Source organism: Podarcis cretensis (assembly GCF_951804945.1).
Source record: "Podarcis cretensis genome assembly, chromosome: 2".
Taxonomy (NCBI): domain Eukaryota; kingdom Metazoa; phylum Chordata; class Lepidosauria; order Squamata; family Lacertidae; genus Podarcis; species Podarcis cretensis.
The window spans coordinates 103,573,778-103,592,802 of record NC_137171.1 but is presented as its reverse complement, the minus strand read 5'-3'; the positions used below and the strand labels follow the sequence as shown (position 1 = coordinate 103,592,802).

The following is a 19,025-nucleotide window of genomic DNA, read 5'->3' as shown; positions in this document are numbered from 1 at the left end:
GGTTTCTGCTCGAACATGCTGCCATCTTTCTTCATGGGTATGATCTTGTTGGAGCTATTCTCGGGGGAGGGGGGAGTATATCAGTCAGGTTGCATTGTTTCCTCCAAACCTGCCACCTTATTAAGTGAAGTACCTTCCATGAAGGTGGTCTTGGAATGGTTATTCATATCTGCTGAATTCTGTTTGACCCCATGAGATCTAGGACCAGCAACAGATACCTGTACTTTTTCTGAAGTCCTGCCCAATTCTGGGCTGGCTCTGCCAGGACAATGTGGGACATGACAAGGGATACCTTACCTCAATCCAGAACAGTAGTTCTGTCAGCAGTAGATGAGGCTTGGTAATGCACTATAGCATGGAGCTATTCTCATTCAAACTCTCTTTGCGAAATAACCTTAAGACACCTTGCCTGATTGTTAAAGTCCACCATGATGAGCTCAGGTGTTTTCCTCCTTAGATGGAATTCTTGTCTGTATATGCCCTCCCATAATAATTGCCTTGGAAATCAGATGACAAGAACCACTGATAACCTTTCTGTCTACCCCTATTCACATATCTTCATCAAGTCTGATGACATCTCTGGGACATTGATTTAGGCAAGGAGTGCTGGAACCAGGCTATAGTAGATTTGTGCTTTGTAAGTTGCCTACATGGAAACCCCCTTAAACAAAAATTAAGGGGTTGGTGTACAGGACTGAAATAGGAAAAAAGGAGGAAATTGGAAGGGGGAAAATGGCATGGATGGTCTTCAATCATGCAAATTTGTGTCTCCTCTTGGGATCATTTGGCAGATGTCTCCTTCTTCCTCATAAAGCACAATAGAAGAAGAAAAAGCACGATAGAATGTTCTGTGTCCTAGATTTACTCTCAAAAGCTTAAAACTTAACAGAGTAGTGGTAGAATGTTTGTCTTTATTTGGGGCTCCACTGCTTCTCCTGCTCTCTAACTTAGAAGTTATCTTTTCTGCCTGCATTTTGGCAACCTTGTAGAGGATTTGGGCAATCATGCCATTAGGGAGTTTAAATGTAAGAAGACTCTTCAACCCTCCGAATGTAGATCCCTCTCGCCATATTCCCCTTTGGGAACTTTAAGCAGGCTTTTACTTGCATATTGGGAGGAGGAGGTTGTTCTTAGTTCTGTCCTTCACGTCTCATGAAAGAGGATTAAGCAAGGAAATCCCCAAAGTGCTGGCATGGAATGTTTATAATAGCATAATATGTACTGGATTTTGGAACCCATGCAATTTTGTTTGCCTCAAATTCATTAGTGGGTTGGGCATCTTTGCTGCTCGAAAGATTAGCAGTGGTGAATATAATCTCCCTAGCCTTGTCTGTTGCCTGTGGAAGCACAAGGGTTGTGATCCAGCCCCCAACTTGGAATTTGACCCAAAAACAAGCAATGCAGCTATCCCCCCCACATATATTCAAAAAACATCAATTTCTTTCCCCCAAAAATACTAAGAAAACAGCCATAAGTTCACAAAATCTGGTAGAAGAATTCTGCACTTGATAGCTTGCATAGGAGCAATAGTTTTATGGCTCGCTAATTCTTTTTTAAATAGAATACCAGGATCCTTACAGATTATCCCCAAAGAGTGGTGGCTAAAAGATAATGCTGCTCATAAGCATGCGCATAGTGCTTCAGAAAAGAGTTGGAAAACCTCTAGCACTCTCAGTGTTGTTGAACTTCCAACTCCCATCAGCCCCAGCCAGCCCAGCCAAAGGTCAAGGATGAGACAGTGGCAGTACAGCAACCTTTGGAGGGCACTAGGTGCCCTACTCCTTCTTCACACTATTAAAAATCCTTCACATACATTATCTCAGCACTCCTTGCAACATCCCTGCAAGTTAGCATTAGTAACTCCTCCACATTGTAGTGAGGGAAGAATGTGATAAAGCTGAGAGATTAAACAACTTCATTTTAAAAATGAGTTTATGGAAGACTTTTAACTGCTATTGTTAAAATGGAATCTATAAACGATGTATACCTCTGATTATGAGGTGTTGAGTACAAAGGGATGGGGACTGTCTCCATCTATCCCTCTGTTTGTTTCACAAGGGCATATGGATGGTATTCTACTGAAAACATAGGCTGGACAAAACAGATTTCAGTCGGATCCAACAAGGTGTGGATGTCATTAAATACTGTCAGAGCCACCCTGGGTCCCAGCTCACAAGAGACCAAAGTCCAGTCCAAGTTATATACAAAAGGTTTTATTGAAGATCATTGTCGTCATTACATCCAAACTCCGTGGCTCCACATCTGTTACCCTTAGATGTTAGAAGTCCCCTCTGAGTCCGTCCCTCCCCTGCACCAATTTAAGAGGCTTGTGCTGCTCCACCTTTTCCTCTCCTTCCTTTTCCGCAGGGTCTTCCTGCCCCCCTGTGTTCCCTCTTTCCGGGACTCCCCAGAGGCTGAGTCTTCTCCTGCCTGCTGCCCCCTCCTTCGTGCTTTAGCACCAGGCTCCTCCCCAGAGCTCTCCCCACTTCCGCGCGCCTCCACATTTGAACTTGGCGCGCGTACGTTGCTCCTGACCTTCCTTTCAACAGCCACACTGCTCCCGGTACTGCTTTCCGCCCCTTCCGGCAGGACGTCTTGCCCCGATCTCCTTCCCCCCTCTGCTCCTTGTTCTGTTCCTCCCGACACACTGGTAACTCCACCCTTTTCACTCCGTTCCGGTGGAGAAGCAGGTCTCGATCTCCAACTCCCACTGGCGGTTCCCCCTACGTTCCCCTGCTCCTGACTGCTTCCCCCTTGGGCTCCCCTTGGCTTGACCAGGGGGGCTCCCTTTTGGGAATCCTCCGATTCACTGGACGGACTCATGGACCATCTCGGGTCATTGTCGTCCTCTTCCTCGTCAGGCTGGAATCCTTCTCCCTCACTCTCGGTCTCCTCCCTCCTCTGCGCCTCTCTCCCTGAACCCCTGACATCCATCCCCCCCTCGAAGCCCCCCCTTCCCCCCTCCCCCCCATCGGGTGCGGGTTGTGGGAACTGCAGCTCCTCGGAGGTAGATGCAGGATACAGTTCGGCTACGTCCATGACCTCTGCTGGCAGCTCGGTGTACGTGTGTTCGAATTCGGGTTCTTCACCCAAAATGTTCGCAGTTCCCTCTTCCATTGCTACTTCGTCTGGTGCTGCCGTCCAAGGCCCCTTCAGCCATTTCTTGCGCCAGGCTTCCTCTGGTTGCTCATCCCACCAATAAGAGGGCTCTGTGTCCACCCCCGAACACGATCCCCTGGGCGAGTTTGAGTTCGGTGTTCTTTCCTCGGCTGAAGAAAAGCCGTGGAAAGTGCTGCCTGAACATGTGGGGGTAAAGAGCCAGTCATCGAAGTACTCGGCTGGCATGGGTCTATGTGGGAAAAGGGCATGGAACTCGTCCTTTAAAAGAGGTTCGTCTAAAGCGTAGTCCGGCACCCACCCACTGGCACTGACTGGTGCACCCTCTCTGACTAGAAAGTATTCTATTCCCTCTTCCCCCCATCTCGAGTCCAGGATCTCTGTGACCTCGTTGAGTGGTTCGACCCTAGGCGATCCCTCCCTCCTAGGTGACTCTGTGCGTGGCTGCGGTACTGTTTCAGACTCCTGAAACCTGTGCGGGGCCTTGTAGGGAGTGAGCACCGACCTATGAAAAACCGGGTGGACTCTGGAACCTTCGGGGAGGGCCAGTCGAAAAGCCACGGGGTTGATCTTAGCCTCCACCTGGTATGGTCCTAGCTGCCTGTGCCCTAGCTTCTTCTTGGCCAACGACTTGGTTGGCATCGCCTGGGCCGCTAACCACACCCAGTCCCCCACCTGGATGTCCTCTCCCACTCTTCTGCCTTTGTCTGCCTGCACCTTATATGCTTGTTTAGCTAGCTCCAAATGTCTCCGCAGCTCCTCGTGCACCTCTTGTAGTTCTGCAGCGAACTGGTCGGCCTCTTGCGGCTCCCCCTCTCTTGGTGCTACGAACCCCGGGAAGGTCCTGGGATGACGTCCATTGTTCGCGAAGAACGGCGTCACCCCCGTCGACGCATGCTTCGTGTTGTTGTAGGCAAACTCCGCCATCGGTAGGTAGTCCACCCAAGCTGTGGGTCGCTGATTTGCATAACATCTCAGGTACTGCTGCATGATCGCGTTGACCCTCTCGGCCTGGCCGTTGGTTTGTGGATGTCTTGCCGACGCTAGGTTGATCTTGACGCGCAGGATACCTAGGAGCTTCTGCCAAAAATTGGAAATAAACTGGCGCCCCCTGTCGGACAGGATGGCCCGCGGCAGCCCATGCGCCCGGAACACGTGGTCGATGAAGAGCTTGGCGGTCTGTTCCGCCGTCGCCACCTTCGCGCAGGGAATGAAGTGCGCCATCTTGGTGAACAAGTCCACCACCACCAGTACCGCCGTCTTGCCTCTGGAACTGGGCAGGTCAGTGACGAAGTCCAGCGCCACCCTCTCCCACGGTTGCTGTGGTGTTTCCAGTGGTTCCAGCAAGCCCGCCGGCTTCTGGTGTACTGGCTTGGACCTCTGACAAGTGTCACATCTGGCGACGTACTCCGCTACTTCTCCTCGCATCTGGGGCCACCAAAAGTCCCTGGCCACCAGTTCTATTGTCTTCTCCCTGCCGAAATGGCCCGCACTGGGAGCGTCGTGCAACTGCTGCAGAACCTTTGCTCGGAGCTCGTCGCTCGGCACGTAGAGGGCACCCTTGTGAGTTAACAGTCCGTCGCGTAACTGGAACTCATCGTCTCTCAGCGAACCCCTACGCAGCTCCTCTATTTTGGATTGTGCAAACTGATCTACCTGCAACGCGCGTCGCACTGCGTCCAGGTCGACAGCGATGGCAGCGCACGCCCACGCCTGCGGTGCAAAAATGTGCCTGGCTGCTATTGGCGCCGCTTCCTCAAGATATTGCGGTTTCCTGGAGAGCGCATCGGCTATAACGTTGGAGTCCCCTGGGACGTACTCTATCCTGAAGTCGAAATCCGCGAAGAACTCTGCCCAGCGCATGTGTCTTTGGCTCTGGAGTTTCGCCGTGCGCCAATACTCTAAATTCTTGTGATCCGTGCGGACCTGCACTGTGTGCTTGGCTCCAATGAGGAAATGTCGCCACGCTTTGAACGCTGCGTGAATGGCTAACAGCTCCCTGTCCCATATGGTGTAGTTTTGCTCCGCTTTGCTGAGCTTTCTGGAGTAAAAGGCACCGGGTCTCCAGTTTCCATGTGGATCTTCTTGCAGGAGTACGGCTCCAACCGCTCTGTCTGACGCGTCGGTCTCTACTCGTATGGGCTTGCCTGGATTCACGTGCAGCAGCTGCTCCTCGGAGGCGAAAAGGCTTTTAAGCTTCTGAAAAGAGCGCTCCGCCTGTTCCGTCCACACGAACCTCTTTTTCTTGGAACTGAGAGTGTCCGTGATCGCTGCCGTCTCCTTTGCAAAACCTCTGATGAATTTGCGGTAGAAGTTGGCGAAGCCGATGAATCTTTGGACTTCCTTCCGATTGCGAGGGCTCTTCCAGTCCAACACCGCGCGGACCTTGGCGCTGTCCATGGCCAGCCCCTTGTCGGACAGCTTGTAGCCTAGGAAATCCACGTCCGTCACATCAAACTGGCACTTCTCTAACTTGGCGTAGAGCTTGTTCTCCCGTAGTCTCTGCAGGACTTCCTTTACGTCCTTCTCATGGGCCTCCTCCGTTTCCGAAAAGATCAGGATGTCGTCGAGGAAACACACGCATTTCTTGTATAGAAGTCCCGCTAGCACGTGATGCATAAATGCTTGAAAGACGTGAGATCCATTTTGGAGACCAAATGGCATCACTCTGTATTCGTACGTGCCCAGAGGCGTGAACATGGCCGTCTTCCACTCATCGCCCTCCCGGATGCGTATGAGGTTATACGCTCCACGCAGATCCAATTTGGTGAAGATCTTCCCCTTCCTTACGGTTGCCAGGAGATCATCTATCTTGGGCATGGGGAAGGCCTTGGGTTTGGTCTTACTGTTTATGAATCGATAGTCCACAATGAGTCTTTTTTGGGGCGTGTCCTTTTTCTTTACAAAGAAAACAGGACTGCCCCCCACCGCTTTCGATTCTCGGATGAATCCGCGCTTCAAATTGTGCTCTATGAACTCCCTGAGTTCTTGCATCTCGTCCTCAGACATGGAATACAGCTTTGCAGTCGGCAACTGCGCCCCTGGCACCAGGTCGATGGCACAATCATAAGGCCTGTGGGGCGGCAACTGGTCAGCTTCCTTCTCGCAGAAAACCTCCAGGAACCCCTCGTACTTGCGGGGTACTGCCTGCACCATGCCAAGTTGCAACTGCTGCTCAGCTCCCTCCTCCTGGCTGGACTGGATGCAATGTTGAGCACAGTACGATGAGCAAAAGGTGATCTGCCGTTGGTACCACGCTACAGCAGGACTGTGTCTCTCCAGCCAACTCATGCCTAATACTATAGGCGTGTCTGAAAGGCGGGTGACATTGAAGCTGATGACTTCTCGATGATTTCCAATCCTCATCACCATGGGAGGCGTCTGTTGCACAACTTGTCCTCCTAGCAATTTCCTGCCATCCACCGTGACTACGTTCAGAGGTGTTGTCGCTGGCAGAAGCGCTATGCGATGCTGCTTGACAAAGTGCGTCCCCACAAAATCTGCGTTGCTCCCAGAATCAATCGTGATGGGGACTTCCAGGGTGGTTCCATTCGGCAACTGAAGTGTTGCAGTGAGCTGCACCGCTGGCTTGGGTGGTAAAGGGTCTGTGCGTTGCAAAAGCGCTGGGGACTGCTCTACAGATTCGCCTGGCTGAGCCCCAGCAGCTCTGCTTCCAGCCAGGCACTGTCGTTTCCCTGAGGTTGCTCTGCTTGCATCATTTCTGCTGCAACAGTTGCTAAAACTGCAGTGTGTTTCTGCAGCCTCTGGGGACACCCTTTCGCCATGTGCTGTGCACTGTCGCAAATGTAACACTTCCTGGTCCCTCTAGGAGGCTGTGCCTTTACTGCACCGGAAGCTGGGGCTCTGGCTGTTGCTTGAGCCTTAGCACCACCAAGTTCCATGGGCTCCTCCCCCTGCCTTCCCAGTGGCGAAGGATGTGACTGACTGAACTCCCTGGGGATGAAAGAAGACGTCCTCGCTGGTAGACGCACCTGACGTTCTTCCTCAGTGTGCCAAGGACGTCCCTCGTGCCTTATCCCAATCGCCAAAGCCCTCTGCACAAGCTCCTCCAGGGTCTGGGGTCTGTCTCCCCTGGCAAGCTCATCCTTAATGGGACCGCTGAGCCCCTCCCAGAACAAATCCCTCACAGGTGCACAATCCTTCTCCCAGCTTAGCGCAGTCAGTAAAGCAAAAAATCTGGAATGGTACTGACGCACAGTGGCTTTGCCTTGCCGCAATCCAAAAATTTCCCTGCGTGCAAGATCCACATCTACAGTTGACTGGAAGCAGGCATCCATTGCTTTAATGAATTCATCTGCATCGCGGCGGGCAGGGCCATCTTCACGCCACAAATTGCGCAACCAGTCTCTGGCCGGCCCATGCAAGTGAGAAACAATAAACCCCACTTTCTCCTCCTCATCTTTAAAGTCATGACGAAGCAAGTGCAATGCATACAAAACGTCTGCTCTGAAACTGGGGTAGTGCTTCAGGTTCCCATCGAAGTGGGTGACTAGTCTGCCCCCCCTCCGTCCAAGTCCAATCCCTTCTGATCTGGACCCTGGGAACCCTTCCCTGCTTGCACGTTCCCACCTGGTTTGCAGGTCCTGGCAGCGCTTCTCCACTTCGTCATGCTTCTTCTGAGACGCAAGGACTGCAGCAGTGAGTTCGGAAACTGTAGTTCGCAGAGCTGTCAACTGCTCCTCCGCACTCATGGCTGTCACCGTTCGTGAGCTTTGCAAAAAAAAATTTTGCGTTCTTTGGAGGGGACTTACTGTCAGAGCCACCCTGGGTCCCAGCTCACAAGAGACCAAAGTCCAGTCCAAGTTATATACAAAAGGTTTTATTGAAGATCATTGTCGTCATTACATCCAAACTCCGTGGCTCCACATCTGTTACCCTTAGATGTTAGAAGTCCCCTCTGAGTCCGTCCCTCCCCTGCACCAATTTAAGAGGCTTGTGCTGCTCCACCTTTTCCTCTCCTTCCTTTTCCGCAGGGTCTTCCTGCCCCCCTGTGTTCCCTCTTTCCGGGACTCCCCAGAGGCTGAGTCTTCTCCTGCCTGCTGCCCCCTCCTTCGTGCTTTAGCACCAGGCTCCTCCCCAGAGCTCTCCCCACTTCCGCGCGCCTCCACATTTGAACTTGGCGCGCGTACGTTGCTCCTGACCTTCCTTTCAACAGCCACACTGCTCCCGGTACTGCTTTCCGCCCCTTCCGGCAGGACGTCTTGCCCCGATCTCCTTCCCCCCTCTGCTCCTTGTTCTGTTCCTCCCGACACACTGGTAACTCCACCCTTTTCACTCCGTTCCGGTGGAGAAGCAGGTCTCGATCTCCAACTCCCACTGGCGGTTCCCCCTACGTTCCCCTGCTCCTGACTGCTTCCCCCTTGGGCTCCCCTTGGCTTGACCAGGGGGGCTCCCTTTTGGGAATCCTCCGATTCACTGGACGGACTCATGGACCATCTCGGGTCATTGTCGTCCTCTTCCTCGTCAGGCTGGAATCCTTCTCCCTCACTCTCGGTCTCCTCCCTCCTCTGCGCCTCTCTCCCTGAACCCCTGACAAATACCCTTACCCATCTTCATCATTTGCACTGTCCGAAACCCAGTTTGCTTAGCTGTAATGTTATTCCAACTGCACTCACTTGCTACTTCCATTGTAGAGTCATTGTTGTCTTATTTTCTACAGACACGATGGAGGTGTTACAAATTCTGGAAAAGAGCAGTGTGTGTGTGTGTGTGTGTGTGTGTGTGTGTGTGTGTAGCAGAAAGGGTGTGTGCCAGTTTTGCCCTCCCTCCAGCATGGTTTCCATTGCCTACCAACTTAGGAGAGGCAACTGTCTACAACAGGGAGCTTTTTGTATTCATGGGTGCTTCCTGGGCGTTTGGAAACCCCAATTTCCCAAAACATGCAAGAAGCCTCCATATATATAAGAAACTCCCTGCTGCAGTCAGTCACCCTCCACACGTTGGAAGGCAAGAAAAACAGTGATGGGGGAGGGCACTCTCACACACCTCTCACATTCTTACATCCCAGGATTTGTAACACAATTGTCCCTAAGTATCAGACAGAAAATAAAGCCCTATGAGAAGCTAGCTCTCACCTGGGCTGGGCGTGATTACTTTTGCTAATCCACCCTAGTTTAGCCCCAACCCTTTCTTTGCTTTGCCATTAAACTTGTTGCAGCTTCACCTTGATTTTAGCAAGGCATTTGACAAGGTGCCCCATGATATTCTTGTAAAGAAGCTGGTAAAATGCGGTCTTGACTATGCTACCACTCAGTGGATTTGTAACTGGCTGACTGACCGAACCCAAAGGGTGCTCATCAATGGTTCCTCTTCATCCTGGAGAAGAGTGACTAGTGGGGTGCCACAGGGTTCTGTCTTGGGCCCAGTCTTATTCAACATCTTTATCAACGACTTGGATGATGGACTCAAGGGCATCCTGATCAAATTTGCAGATGACACCAAACTGGGAGGGGTGGCTAACACCCCAGAGGACAGGATCACACTTCAAAACGACCTTGACAGATTAGAGAACTGGGCCAAAACAAACAAGATGAATTTTAATAGGGAGAAATGTAAAGTATTGCACTTGGGCAAAAAAATGAGAGGCACAAATACAAGATGGGTGACACCTGGCTTGAGAGCAGTACATGTGAAAAGGATCTAGGAGTCTTGGTTGACCACAAACTTGACATGAGCCAACAGTGTGACGCGGCAGCTAAAAAAGCCAATGCAATTCTGGGCTGCATCAATAGGAGTATTGCATCTAGATCAAGGGAAGTAATAGTGCCACTGTATTCTGCTCTGGTCAGACCTCACCTGGAGTACTGTGTCCAGTTCTGGGCACCACAGTTCAAGAAGGACACTGACAAACTGGAACATGTCCAGAGGAGGGCAACCAAAATGGTCAAAGGCCTGGAAACGATGCCTTATGAAGAACGGCTAAGGGAGCTGGGCATGTTTAGCCTGGAGAAGAGGAGGTTAAGGGGTGATATGATAGCCATGTTCAAATATATAAAAGGATGTCACATAGAGGAGGGAGAAAGGTTGTTTTCTGCTGCTCCAGAGAAGCGGACACGGAGCAATGGTTCCAAACTACAAGAAAAAAGATTCCACCTAAACATTAGGAAGAACTTCCTGACAGTAAGAGCTGTTCGACAGTGGAATTTGCTGCCAAGGTGTGTGGTGGAGTCTCCTTCTTTGGAGGTCTTTAAGCAGAGGCTTGACAACCATATGTCAGGAGTGCTCTGATGGTGTTTCCTGCTTGGCAGGGGGTTGGACTCGATGGCCCTTGTGGTCTCTTCCAACTCTATGATTCTATGATTCTAAGTTTGGCTTTTGTTTGAATTAGGTCTTGCTGGGCCACAGAGGCCTGTAGAAGAGACTCTTGCACTTTGCATCTATTTATTGAGTGGTTTCTGAAATTTCCAAATAGCCTTTCTACAGTTCAGTGCACAAGAAAGCAAACAGAACCTTGTTGCATAGCTACAAATTGGAGAGGGAAGCATTTGCATGTTCTTACAAGTATAGATTTTACTGTTGTTGTTTTTTTTTTTTTTGTCTCAGAGTTCTTTTCAATTGACAGGGAAACCATATTATGATGTTGCTCTCAGGGTCGTAACTTGTTCACTTGTCTGAAGTTATATCAGAATGTCTATGCAATCAGCCATTCCGGAGCAATTTCTAGCTCATTATGTTGGATTATCAGACGTGTAGCAATTGGATTTTACACATAAATTTAGCGAAAGAATATTTGAAGTTTATAAAACTAATCAGCAACTTGTTTCAGAGGGACACTGAAAATGAATGAGTCATTAAACCTGGATGTATTAAATCCCAATCAGTGGTAGCATGGACAATATAATTAAAAGCTAAATTAGCCATAATGACACAGAAGAATTTTAACTGTGACTAAAGGTTGATTAAAACCAAGTGTGTTGGATTCCAGAGTTGCCGACAATACATTCCAGTGGACAAAATAATAAGAACCGTAACCGCTCATCTTTAAACAAAATTAGCGTTTTGAGAAGTTAAACGCTGAGAAGGTCATATGAACCAGTAAGACAAAAAAATTGAATAAGGAAAAAGAATGATCTAGTGCAGTCCTGCCAGAAAGCTTTCCCTTCAGAATCCTAAAATAGACAATCCATTGTTGCTTTATACTCCAGTGGTCCTGCATTTGAACTGTTAGAAATTTGGGATGATGGGAATATTTCTATATATTTTAAAGAATTAGTAAGGTAATCACAGCACATGGTAATGTAACCTGCTTAGACATTTTTGCTGATCAAATGGTATATAAATATTACTAAATATATAACTAAATGTAATCTCCTTAGATACTGGCTTTAAACCAGGGGTGGCTCAGCCTGTGGTCCTCCAAATGTTGCTGAACTATGTCTTCTATCAGCTCAGGCCAGTGTGGCCAGTGCCCAGGCATGATGGAAGTTCAGCATCATCTGGAGGTCACAGGTTAACTACTCCTGCTTTTACCTAAGCTAGAGCAGTGTTTCCCAACCTTGGGCCTCCAGCTGTCTTTGAACTACAATTCCCATCATCCCTGACCACTGGTCTTGCTAGCTAGGGATGATGGGAGTTGTAGTCCAAAAACAGCTGGAGGCCCAAGGTTGGGAAACACTGAGCTAGAGCACAGCTAACATTTTAAACCACCTGGAGTGCAGTTTCCATTTTAAAAATATATAAAAACCTTTGAGTCTCAAATCCAAAATGCAAAATCCACTGGATTGTGATTTCTGTCATATTTATTCCAATTATTTAAATTTGGGAAAGTTTAAATAAACATGGCATGTTTCTGCTTCATCTGACATCTTAAAATGTTTGTGTCAGGACAGATATAAAAGGGGTACCTGGTTCCTTAGGGTCTGAGCTGTAGTTGCTAACCGAACACCATAAGGATTCCCTCCTTATGTAAGAACAAACACATAGGAAAGCAAGCCAAGACATAGATTCAGGTTGTATAAATTAAGCATGACAATGCAAGCTCTTTCATGTTTCTAGAATGCATACAGTTCTTACTCAAACATAAGCCAACCAACCAAGAGTATTTGCTAGTTCCTTCTTCTTGAGTTGATGGTTATTCCCTGAAAGCCCACAAATGTAATTTTAATATGTGACCTAGCACCTGACTCATGTCTTCTGAACTCATTGTGAGTCGGCCCAAATCATCTATAAATGAAACGGCAGTTCAAAGTGAAGAAGCAACTTTCCTTACTTTCCTAACTTTGTCAGATCCAAATGGAAGGCATTCCTCAAGTGGTATGACATCTACTAGAGGGATCAGGCAGGGTCTTCTCAAGCCTTTTGACTCCTCTTAAGCAGGAGAAGTCAGTCCTTTCACCTGACCAACCCTACCTGCTGTCAGTGAGGGCTAATGCTTTCAGCCTGTTTCTCTTCTCAAAATCACTCTTTCCCCCAGGTTGTTTCCTCTTTGTACTACAAGTGTTTAGTTTTGAGCATCCTCCTCTCCTGTCTTGTTGCTTTTTCCTGTCAGTGTATGTATTTGTCTCCTTCCCTCCCTTGATCTGTGCTGTTCCTTTCCTCTGTTCCTTTGTATGGTAAGGAATGGTGGAGGTAGGATCTCCAGGTTATTGGGGACCACCCCTTGGCTACTGAATTACCTCTTTGACTTGCGGAAGATGTTTGTAGTAGTGGAGAGTTGGCACATCCTGCCCAGAACCACAACAAGCAGAAGTGCCATTTTTATCTTTTTCCCACATGCTTCTCATCCTGATGGGCCATGATAACCAACCAGTGGGACCATCAGTGTTGTATTCTCCCGTTTCATATGGTCAGTCTTGTTTTTTTGTTTTGTTTTTTTTTTATAAATATTTATTAGCATTTCAATAATACACATAGACACACACAAAAAAAGAAGAAATAACAAAAAATACAAAATTTAGAAGAAGAAAAAAAAAAGAACAATTAAAAACAAATGAAATTTCAATTGCTTATTTTCATATAACTTCTTTCTTAGACCTCCTCTCCCCTCCCCTTCTTGTATTCCAGTTCAAATTATTAATCCTGCAAATCCTTATTACTTAATTCTCAACCTTAAACTTAATGATTTTAACATACTGTAATTTTACCTTTCCTCATTCTTCCATTAAATTATTATTGCATTCCTCATTTTCATTTCATTTTAACCATTTTATACAACCAATTTTAACTTATCTAATCTTAAACATCTTATGCATCATTTCTTATTCTTAACATATTTCTTAAAGTCAATATTTCCCTTCCATGGCTTTCCCAACTTCCATACAAATATCAAAACAAATTAAAACAAAGTAATTAGTAATTCTGTACCCTTTGGATTATCAAACTCCAACCCCCCTTTCCCGGTTTGGTCCCCAATAAATGTTCAATCAATACTGTTTAACCTGGAGATCTCACGTCCGAGGCTCTCAAGTCGTCCTCAGTTCCTCTCTGCCGGCCTCTTGGATAGTCCTTTAGGTTAAGCCCCAAGGCTCGAAGGGGCTCTGACCCAACAAGATCCATGATTTTTCCAGTTGGCCCTCCATATTTAAAATTAATGCTAATGAGGTGCTCCACTCTCGAATTTGCAGTTTCCAACTCAGTCCAAACTTTCCACATCAAATTTTTATTCTCCTTTATTGTCTGCATGCCAGGCCCCAAACTGTAATTCTCCCTTGACATCTGCAAAATTACCAGTCCACCTTCCTTTTCCTCAAAAGCAACATGTGTCTCTTCCATAGTCTCATGGCTCTCAGATTCCTCTTGTTGTTGATATATGTGTGAACTTCCTCAAAAGCAACGTGTGTCTCTTCCATAGTCTCATGGCTCTCAGATTCCTCTTGTTGTTGATATGTATAAATTTCTTGCCTCCACTCCCTGTCAGCTTCAACAATGTTGTTTACTGCCAGGGCCAGAGTGTTCACATTTGTAGTCAAAACATCTGTCTGATCTTGTAACTTTCCCAGGAGAGCCAGTATTTTGTTGAGTTTAGTCTGATTTTTGCTTCTTTCAGCCATTTTTGTAGTGTCTCTCAGTTTAAAAACCAGCCAGTGAGTTAATTTGTAGCTGCTCTCCCTTATTTTCCAGAAATTGCAACAAATATAGCCAGCAGATGCAACAAAGACAAAGTTCCCTTTATCCTTTCCTTTTGACAGCTATTTTGACAGCTGTCAAAAACTTCAATGGTTCCTCAACAGGTTCTCTCGCGGGGCGCCCCCGGGTTCCGGGGGGGGGTGAAACTTTAGCTCCTAACATTAGTTTTATCCTCCAGTAAAATTTATAGCGTCAAGCCGTGAAGGTTTTTTTTTTTTTATAAAAAAAAAGAGTTCTCTCGACTTTAAGTTGCAAGCTCTTTGCGTTAAAATATCTACTCAAAGGGGGGGGCGACTTCCTTTTTGACCCTTCCCCGCTCGTTCCCAATTCAAAAAAATTTTTTTTAAGTTCCAAATTCCATATGTACTCACGGGTTCTTATTTTTAAGTCCAATTGTTCCAAGGAAAAAGTCAGCGCTTCTCCGACAATGGCATGCGGCTTCGCTCCGCAGAAGGAGCAATCGACTCACAGCACCGCGCCGTCCCCCGTCCCGTTCCTGAGCCTTTAAAAAGGCTCCTTCGCGGTTTGGGGGGGCGCAAATGGTGCCCGCCGAGTCACCACGTTCACAGGCATCAGCGCCTGTGATTTTTAAGGGTCCCCGCGTCGCCGGCGCGGACAAGACCCGATCCTGCGGAGCCGATTCCCTCCGGAGCTCGGAGGGAATCCGCCATTAATCGGCAGCGCTAACCCGGAAGTCCCCTCATATGGTCAGTCTTGGACTGGTCATCACTGGTGTTAGGCAGCCAGCGATTCCAGCTTCACATTCAGTGGGTATGCTAATGCTTGATGGGTCAAGTTTTGAACTCCTTGATGTTCTGCCGCAGTTTCCCACCTTTTTCCTCTGACCCTTCTGGGTACTGCTTGCTTGATAGCAGTGGCCTCTTTGCCTGTATTGGAGGCAGGCGGGTGGAACTTCCAAGCCATAGCAAAACTTTTGGACTCAGATTGACTGAGTAGTGCAGAAAACTGATTAGCCAAAGAACAGGAGATTGGCAGAAATGTCTCCCTTATTCTTCTACATACAAATGGATTGTGGAAGGATGTATGGGACAGGAAAATGTATAGCTTTGAGCTTCTGAGGAAAATTTTTTTTAAAAAAATTGCTTGACATTTAACTTCATAGGACTAAGCCCTGGTCGTTCTAATGAACCAACCTTGAGGGAAATGCAACAAACTAAGCTACTAGAATTCAGCAACGACCGTTCACTTTTTGTAGTCATTTCAGAGGTTTCTGCTCAGTTAACAATGTATACTGATAACTTTCAGGGTCCTCATCTGCATGGGGCCATTCTGTACACAATGCACATATATATAAATCTGCCACTGAACTGTGGCTGCAGTACAGCGGACAAAACCATAAACCCTAAGCATCAGAAAGGTTAATTAAAGTTACTGACCTTAGAAACCAGTCCCACCTGAAAGGTCCTTCAAGATGTAATGGCAACTGATCCAGTTTATGTGCATTATGTAAATTTATGGTAGGTCATTCAATAACAGGGACTGAATTCTATTTCTAATATGCTAGCATGTGTTTTTTACAGCAAGTTTGAATCCTCACTGGCTTCATTCATGTTTCTTCTACAGTACATGCTAAGATAAAGTTGGATCACTATTTATTTCATAGAATGTCATTAAATTGTACTGGAGACTTTCATTTTAAGTCTATAAAGCAGAGTAGCCAATGTGGTGCCCTCCAGATGTTGTTGAACAGCCCTTCCATCAACCATCATCATCAGAATCTGCATACCTTACAGAACCATGTAAAAAGTGAGAGGGTAGTGAAACAGCACAGTGATTAATGGTTGATAATTAAAGATATCCCTTGGATTAAATCACTGAATCCTTTCTCTGCTGAACTACTGGTGTGAAAACACTGTTCTAGAATACATAATCAGTGACATTAGTGTCAATTATTCCATGTAAGGATTAGACCTGATACCCCGTTCAGCTTGTTTGTTTGTTCTTTATTTCTTCTGGACAACTATGGGGATTTGCTTACCATAAAAAAACAAATGCCACTGCTTTATGAGTCTAAATGCCTCTAATTATATTTGGACTTGTGATATTTTGGATTTCCAAAACATATAAATGTTTTGGGGCTAGATAGGAGGGAGGGCAATGAATTGGCTTGTCACTTCTTTATGACAGTTTTGTATTAGTCCTGCACTCTGGCTACATCTGCAGTTTCACTAACATTTCTCGTGATAATTTTCTCTGTCACTTAGCTCCTACTCCATCATTGCAGCAGCTGTGCTGTACTAATGACTTCCCTTATTAGGATGCTCCTGTATTAACACGTGAAGCCTGGGGTATGAAACAGTGTGGCATCTTGTAACCCTTGGGAGGACAGGGGAAACGGATGGCACTGACGGCACCCTGCAGAAGTAGCTTTTGGATAAAATTCAGCTAAATACATTGAGAAAATGCCCTAGAAAGAAGCAACAATGTTACATTGTTATAAAAAGATCTTTAAAATGTAATTAGGACGCTTAAAATAAACGGCAGAATTGACATTTCTGACTAAGAGGAACGTAGGACAGTATAATCACTGTGTTGTCCAACTTAACACTTTTTGATATTATTTGATATTATTTAATATCAAAATGTTAACATATTTTAATTATTATTTAAAGTTACAAAAAACTATTGAAGACAGACAGTGCCTACAAAGTAAGCACTGACTTCAATGTGGAATGTGATAACAAGAAATCACTCAAATCTTAAGAGGGGAAATGAAACTAACTCGTGTGTGTGGGGGGGTGGGTGGGTGTGTGTGTGTTGGCATCTGTCTGTCTAGAGACAATGGAGGAGTATGCCTTTGGAGATGAAGTCAAACTGTTAGAAGGTTACTGTGCCTGCTGTGGCTATATATATTTGAGTTGTCACAATTTAGGTGGTTTAATTATATTGATGTGCTGATTTTGATTATTTTGCATTATTCACTTCACTTTACCCCCTTTGTTGACTATTTTGGTGACTAACTCTAATGATACATTGGAACCCTTGTTCCCATTGGGCCCCTGTGAAACACTGTAAATTCAGTCTGTTCTAAACTGCAAGTACTTCTTCAATACAGTCACTCCGCAGCTTATGTGCATTTAACATTGTGCATTCAGCTTTACACGCTTGCTAAACAATTTTTTTACAAAAATTAAAAAAGGTCAAAAAGTGGACGGGCAACTGGGGGGGAAAGACTTCTGCAATCCTACTTGCCATTGCACCCAATGTGTTTTGACTATTCACGTTTTTGGCTCTAGGGGCGATTCCCCAGAATGTAACCCCCCTATAAGTTGTGGGCTTACTTTACTGCTTTGTATTTCCTAGGTAGGCACTCACTCCTCTCCCAGACCTAGGGAGTTATGACTGTGAGATGCTATATGGCATAAAACTTTCTCAGACCCCTTTTTTATTTAAGAGCAGAGTTGCTATTTTGGCTATGTTTTCCCTGCTTCTGAAAGTGCTCTAATTACAATTAAGCCTTGGGCAAATGGCTAGCAAAAGGCCTGTGACCACATTGGTATCGCTTTCTGGCTGCTATTAAGGGAGCTCTAGAAAGATGGGAAAGCGGTGGGTGGGTGGGAGGTTGCACTACAATGAATTGTAATCACCATGGACTTATATCAGATACTGGGAGCCAGGCAGTATCCTTAATAGAACTAGGATATGTTTAAGCAGTGTTATGCTGAAAGAATTCTCATGGGCGAAAAGAATCAATTACACCCACCATTTCAATGTGTTCTGAATGAGCTGCTTGCAAAATGAGACAGACAAAATGTTTTGCACTCATCTGCCTTTTTCAATGTAATTGTTTTCTTAACAGGAAGTGCAGCGTTGTACATCCGACATGAACATCACTGCTGAACATTCCAATCACCCCGACAACAAGCACAAAAACAGATACATCAACATTTTAGCATGTGAGTAGTAAAGACCTTAAGAGACAACAGCAACAAAAAGTGTCCACTTTATACTACTGGCGTAAGAATGCCTGTCTGCTCAGCATGAGGTTAGTTAGAGTGACAAAAGTTTGTTTTCATCCAAGGGACAAGATACCCCTGTTAGGTATGCTTTCTGAACAGACTGATGTTGACAGTCTGACATTAGATACTTTTGGATTTTGGTTAGAAAGTAGCAATCCTGCCTAAAGATTTCACAGCTGAATGTTTCAGCCTAAATTACTGTCTGATCTAGGTATGCTAATCTCTGAAAAGCGACTTAAGGGAAGTACATATTTGACAATCCTTGCTAGTTCCATTCTCTCCCAGACTTGCTAATGGGTTTGTCACATTTCCAAGTGTTCTGGAAAGAAACAAACCCAGAACTTTTTGATCCCTTAGCTGACCATTTCTGCCACTTTTTTTTTCTGGACAGCAAATGATTTTACTGGTGCAGTTGAGAATGGAAGAAGTTTTGTGATCTTCAAATGAAGGGCAGCATATAAATTTAATAAGTAATAATAAGAATCTTTAGGGAAAGAATGGTTTAAGCCCCAAAAGAGCCAATGATGGTTTCCTCCAGATGTTGGACTCCCAGCAGCCCTGGACATTTGCCATCCATGCTAGTTGGAGCTGATGGGAGTTGTGCTTATTAGTTTTCTGGTTAGGGAATTGTCCTTTTAAGAAATCCATAGTTTTAATCTCCTAATATGTTTTCCTGTTTTGTTCCTGTTTGTTATCTTTCCTGAAGATGATCACAGTAGAGTGAAGCTAAGACCTTTGCCGGGAAAAGACTCGAAGCACAGTGACTACATTAATGCCAATTATGTTGATGTAAGTTGTTTTTTGCTCTCGTCTCTCTTTTGAGAAACACTGTCCTACAGAAGA

The 19,025-nt window shown here is 46.1% G+C and overlaps 1 protein-coding gene across 4 annotated transcripts in view; it reads left to right on the top strand.

Annotated features, from left to right (window-relative positions):
- The window catches only part of PTPRG (protein tyrosine phosphatase receptor type G), a 559,059-nt gene that overhangs the window by 512,873 nt on the left and 27,161 nt on the right, over positions 1 to 19,025 (top strand). For all 4 annotated transcript variants that reach the window (XM_079957946.1, XM_079957945.1, XM_079957948.1 and 1 more), the window contains exons 16-17: positions 18,023 to 18,119; positions 18,889 to 18,971. In XM_079957946.1, coding sequence (XP_079814072.1) covers positions 18,023 to 18,119; positions 18,889 to 18,971 — 180 coding nt within the window. The remainder of the gene's footprint in view (positions 1 to 18,022; positions 18,120 to 18,888; positions 18,972 to 19,025) is intronic.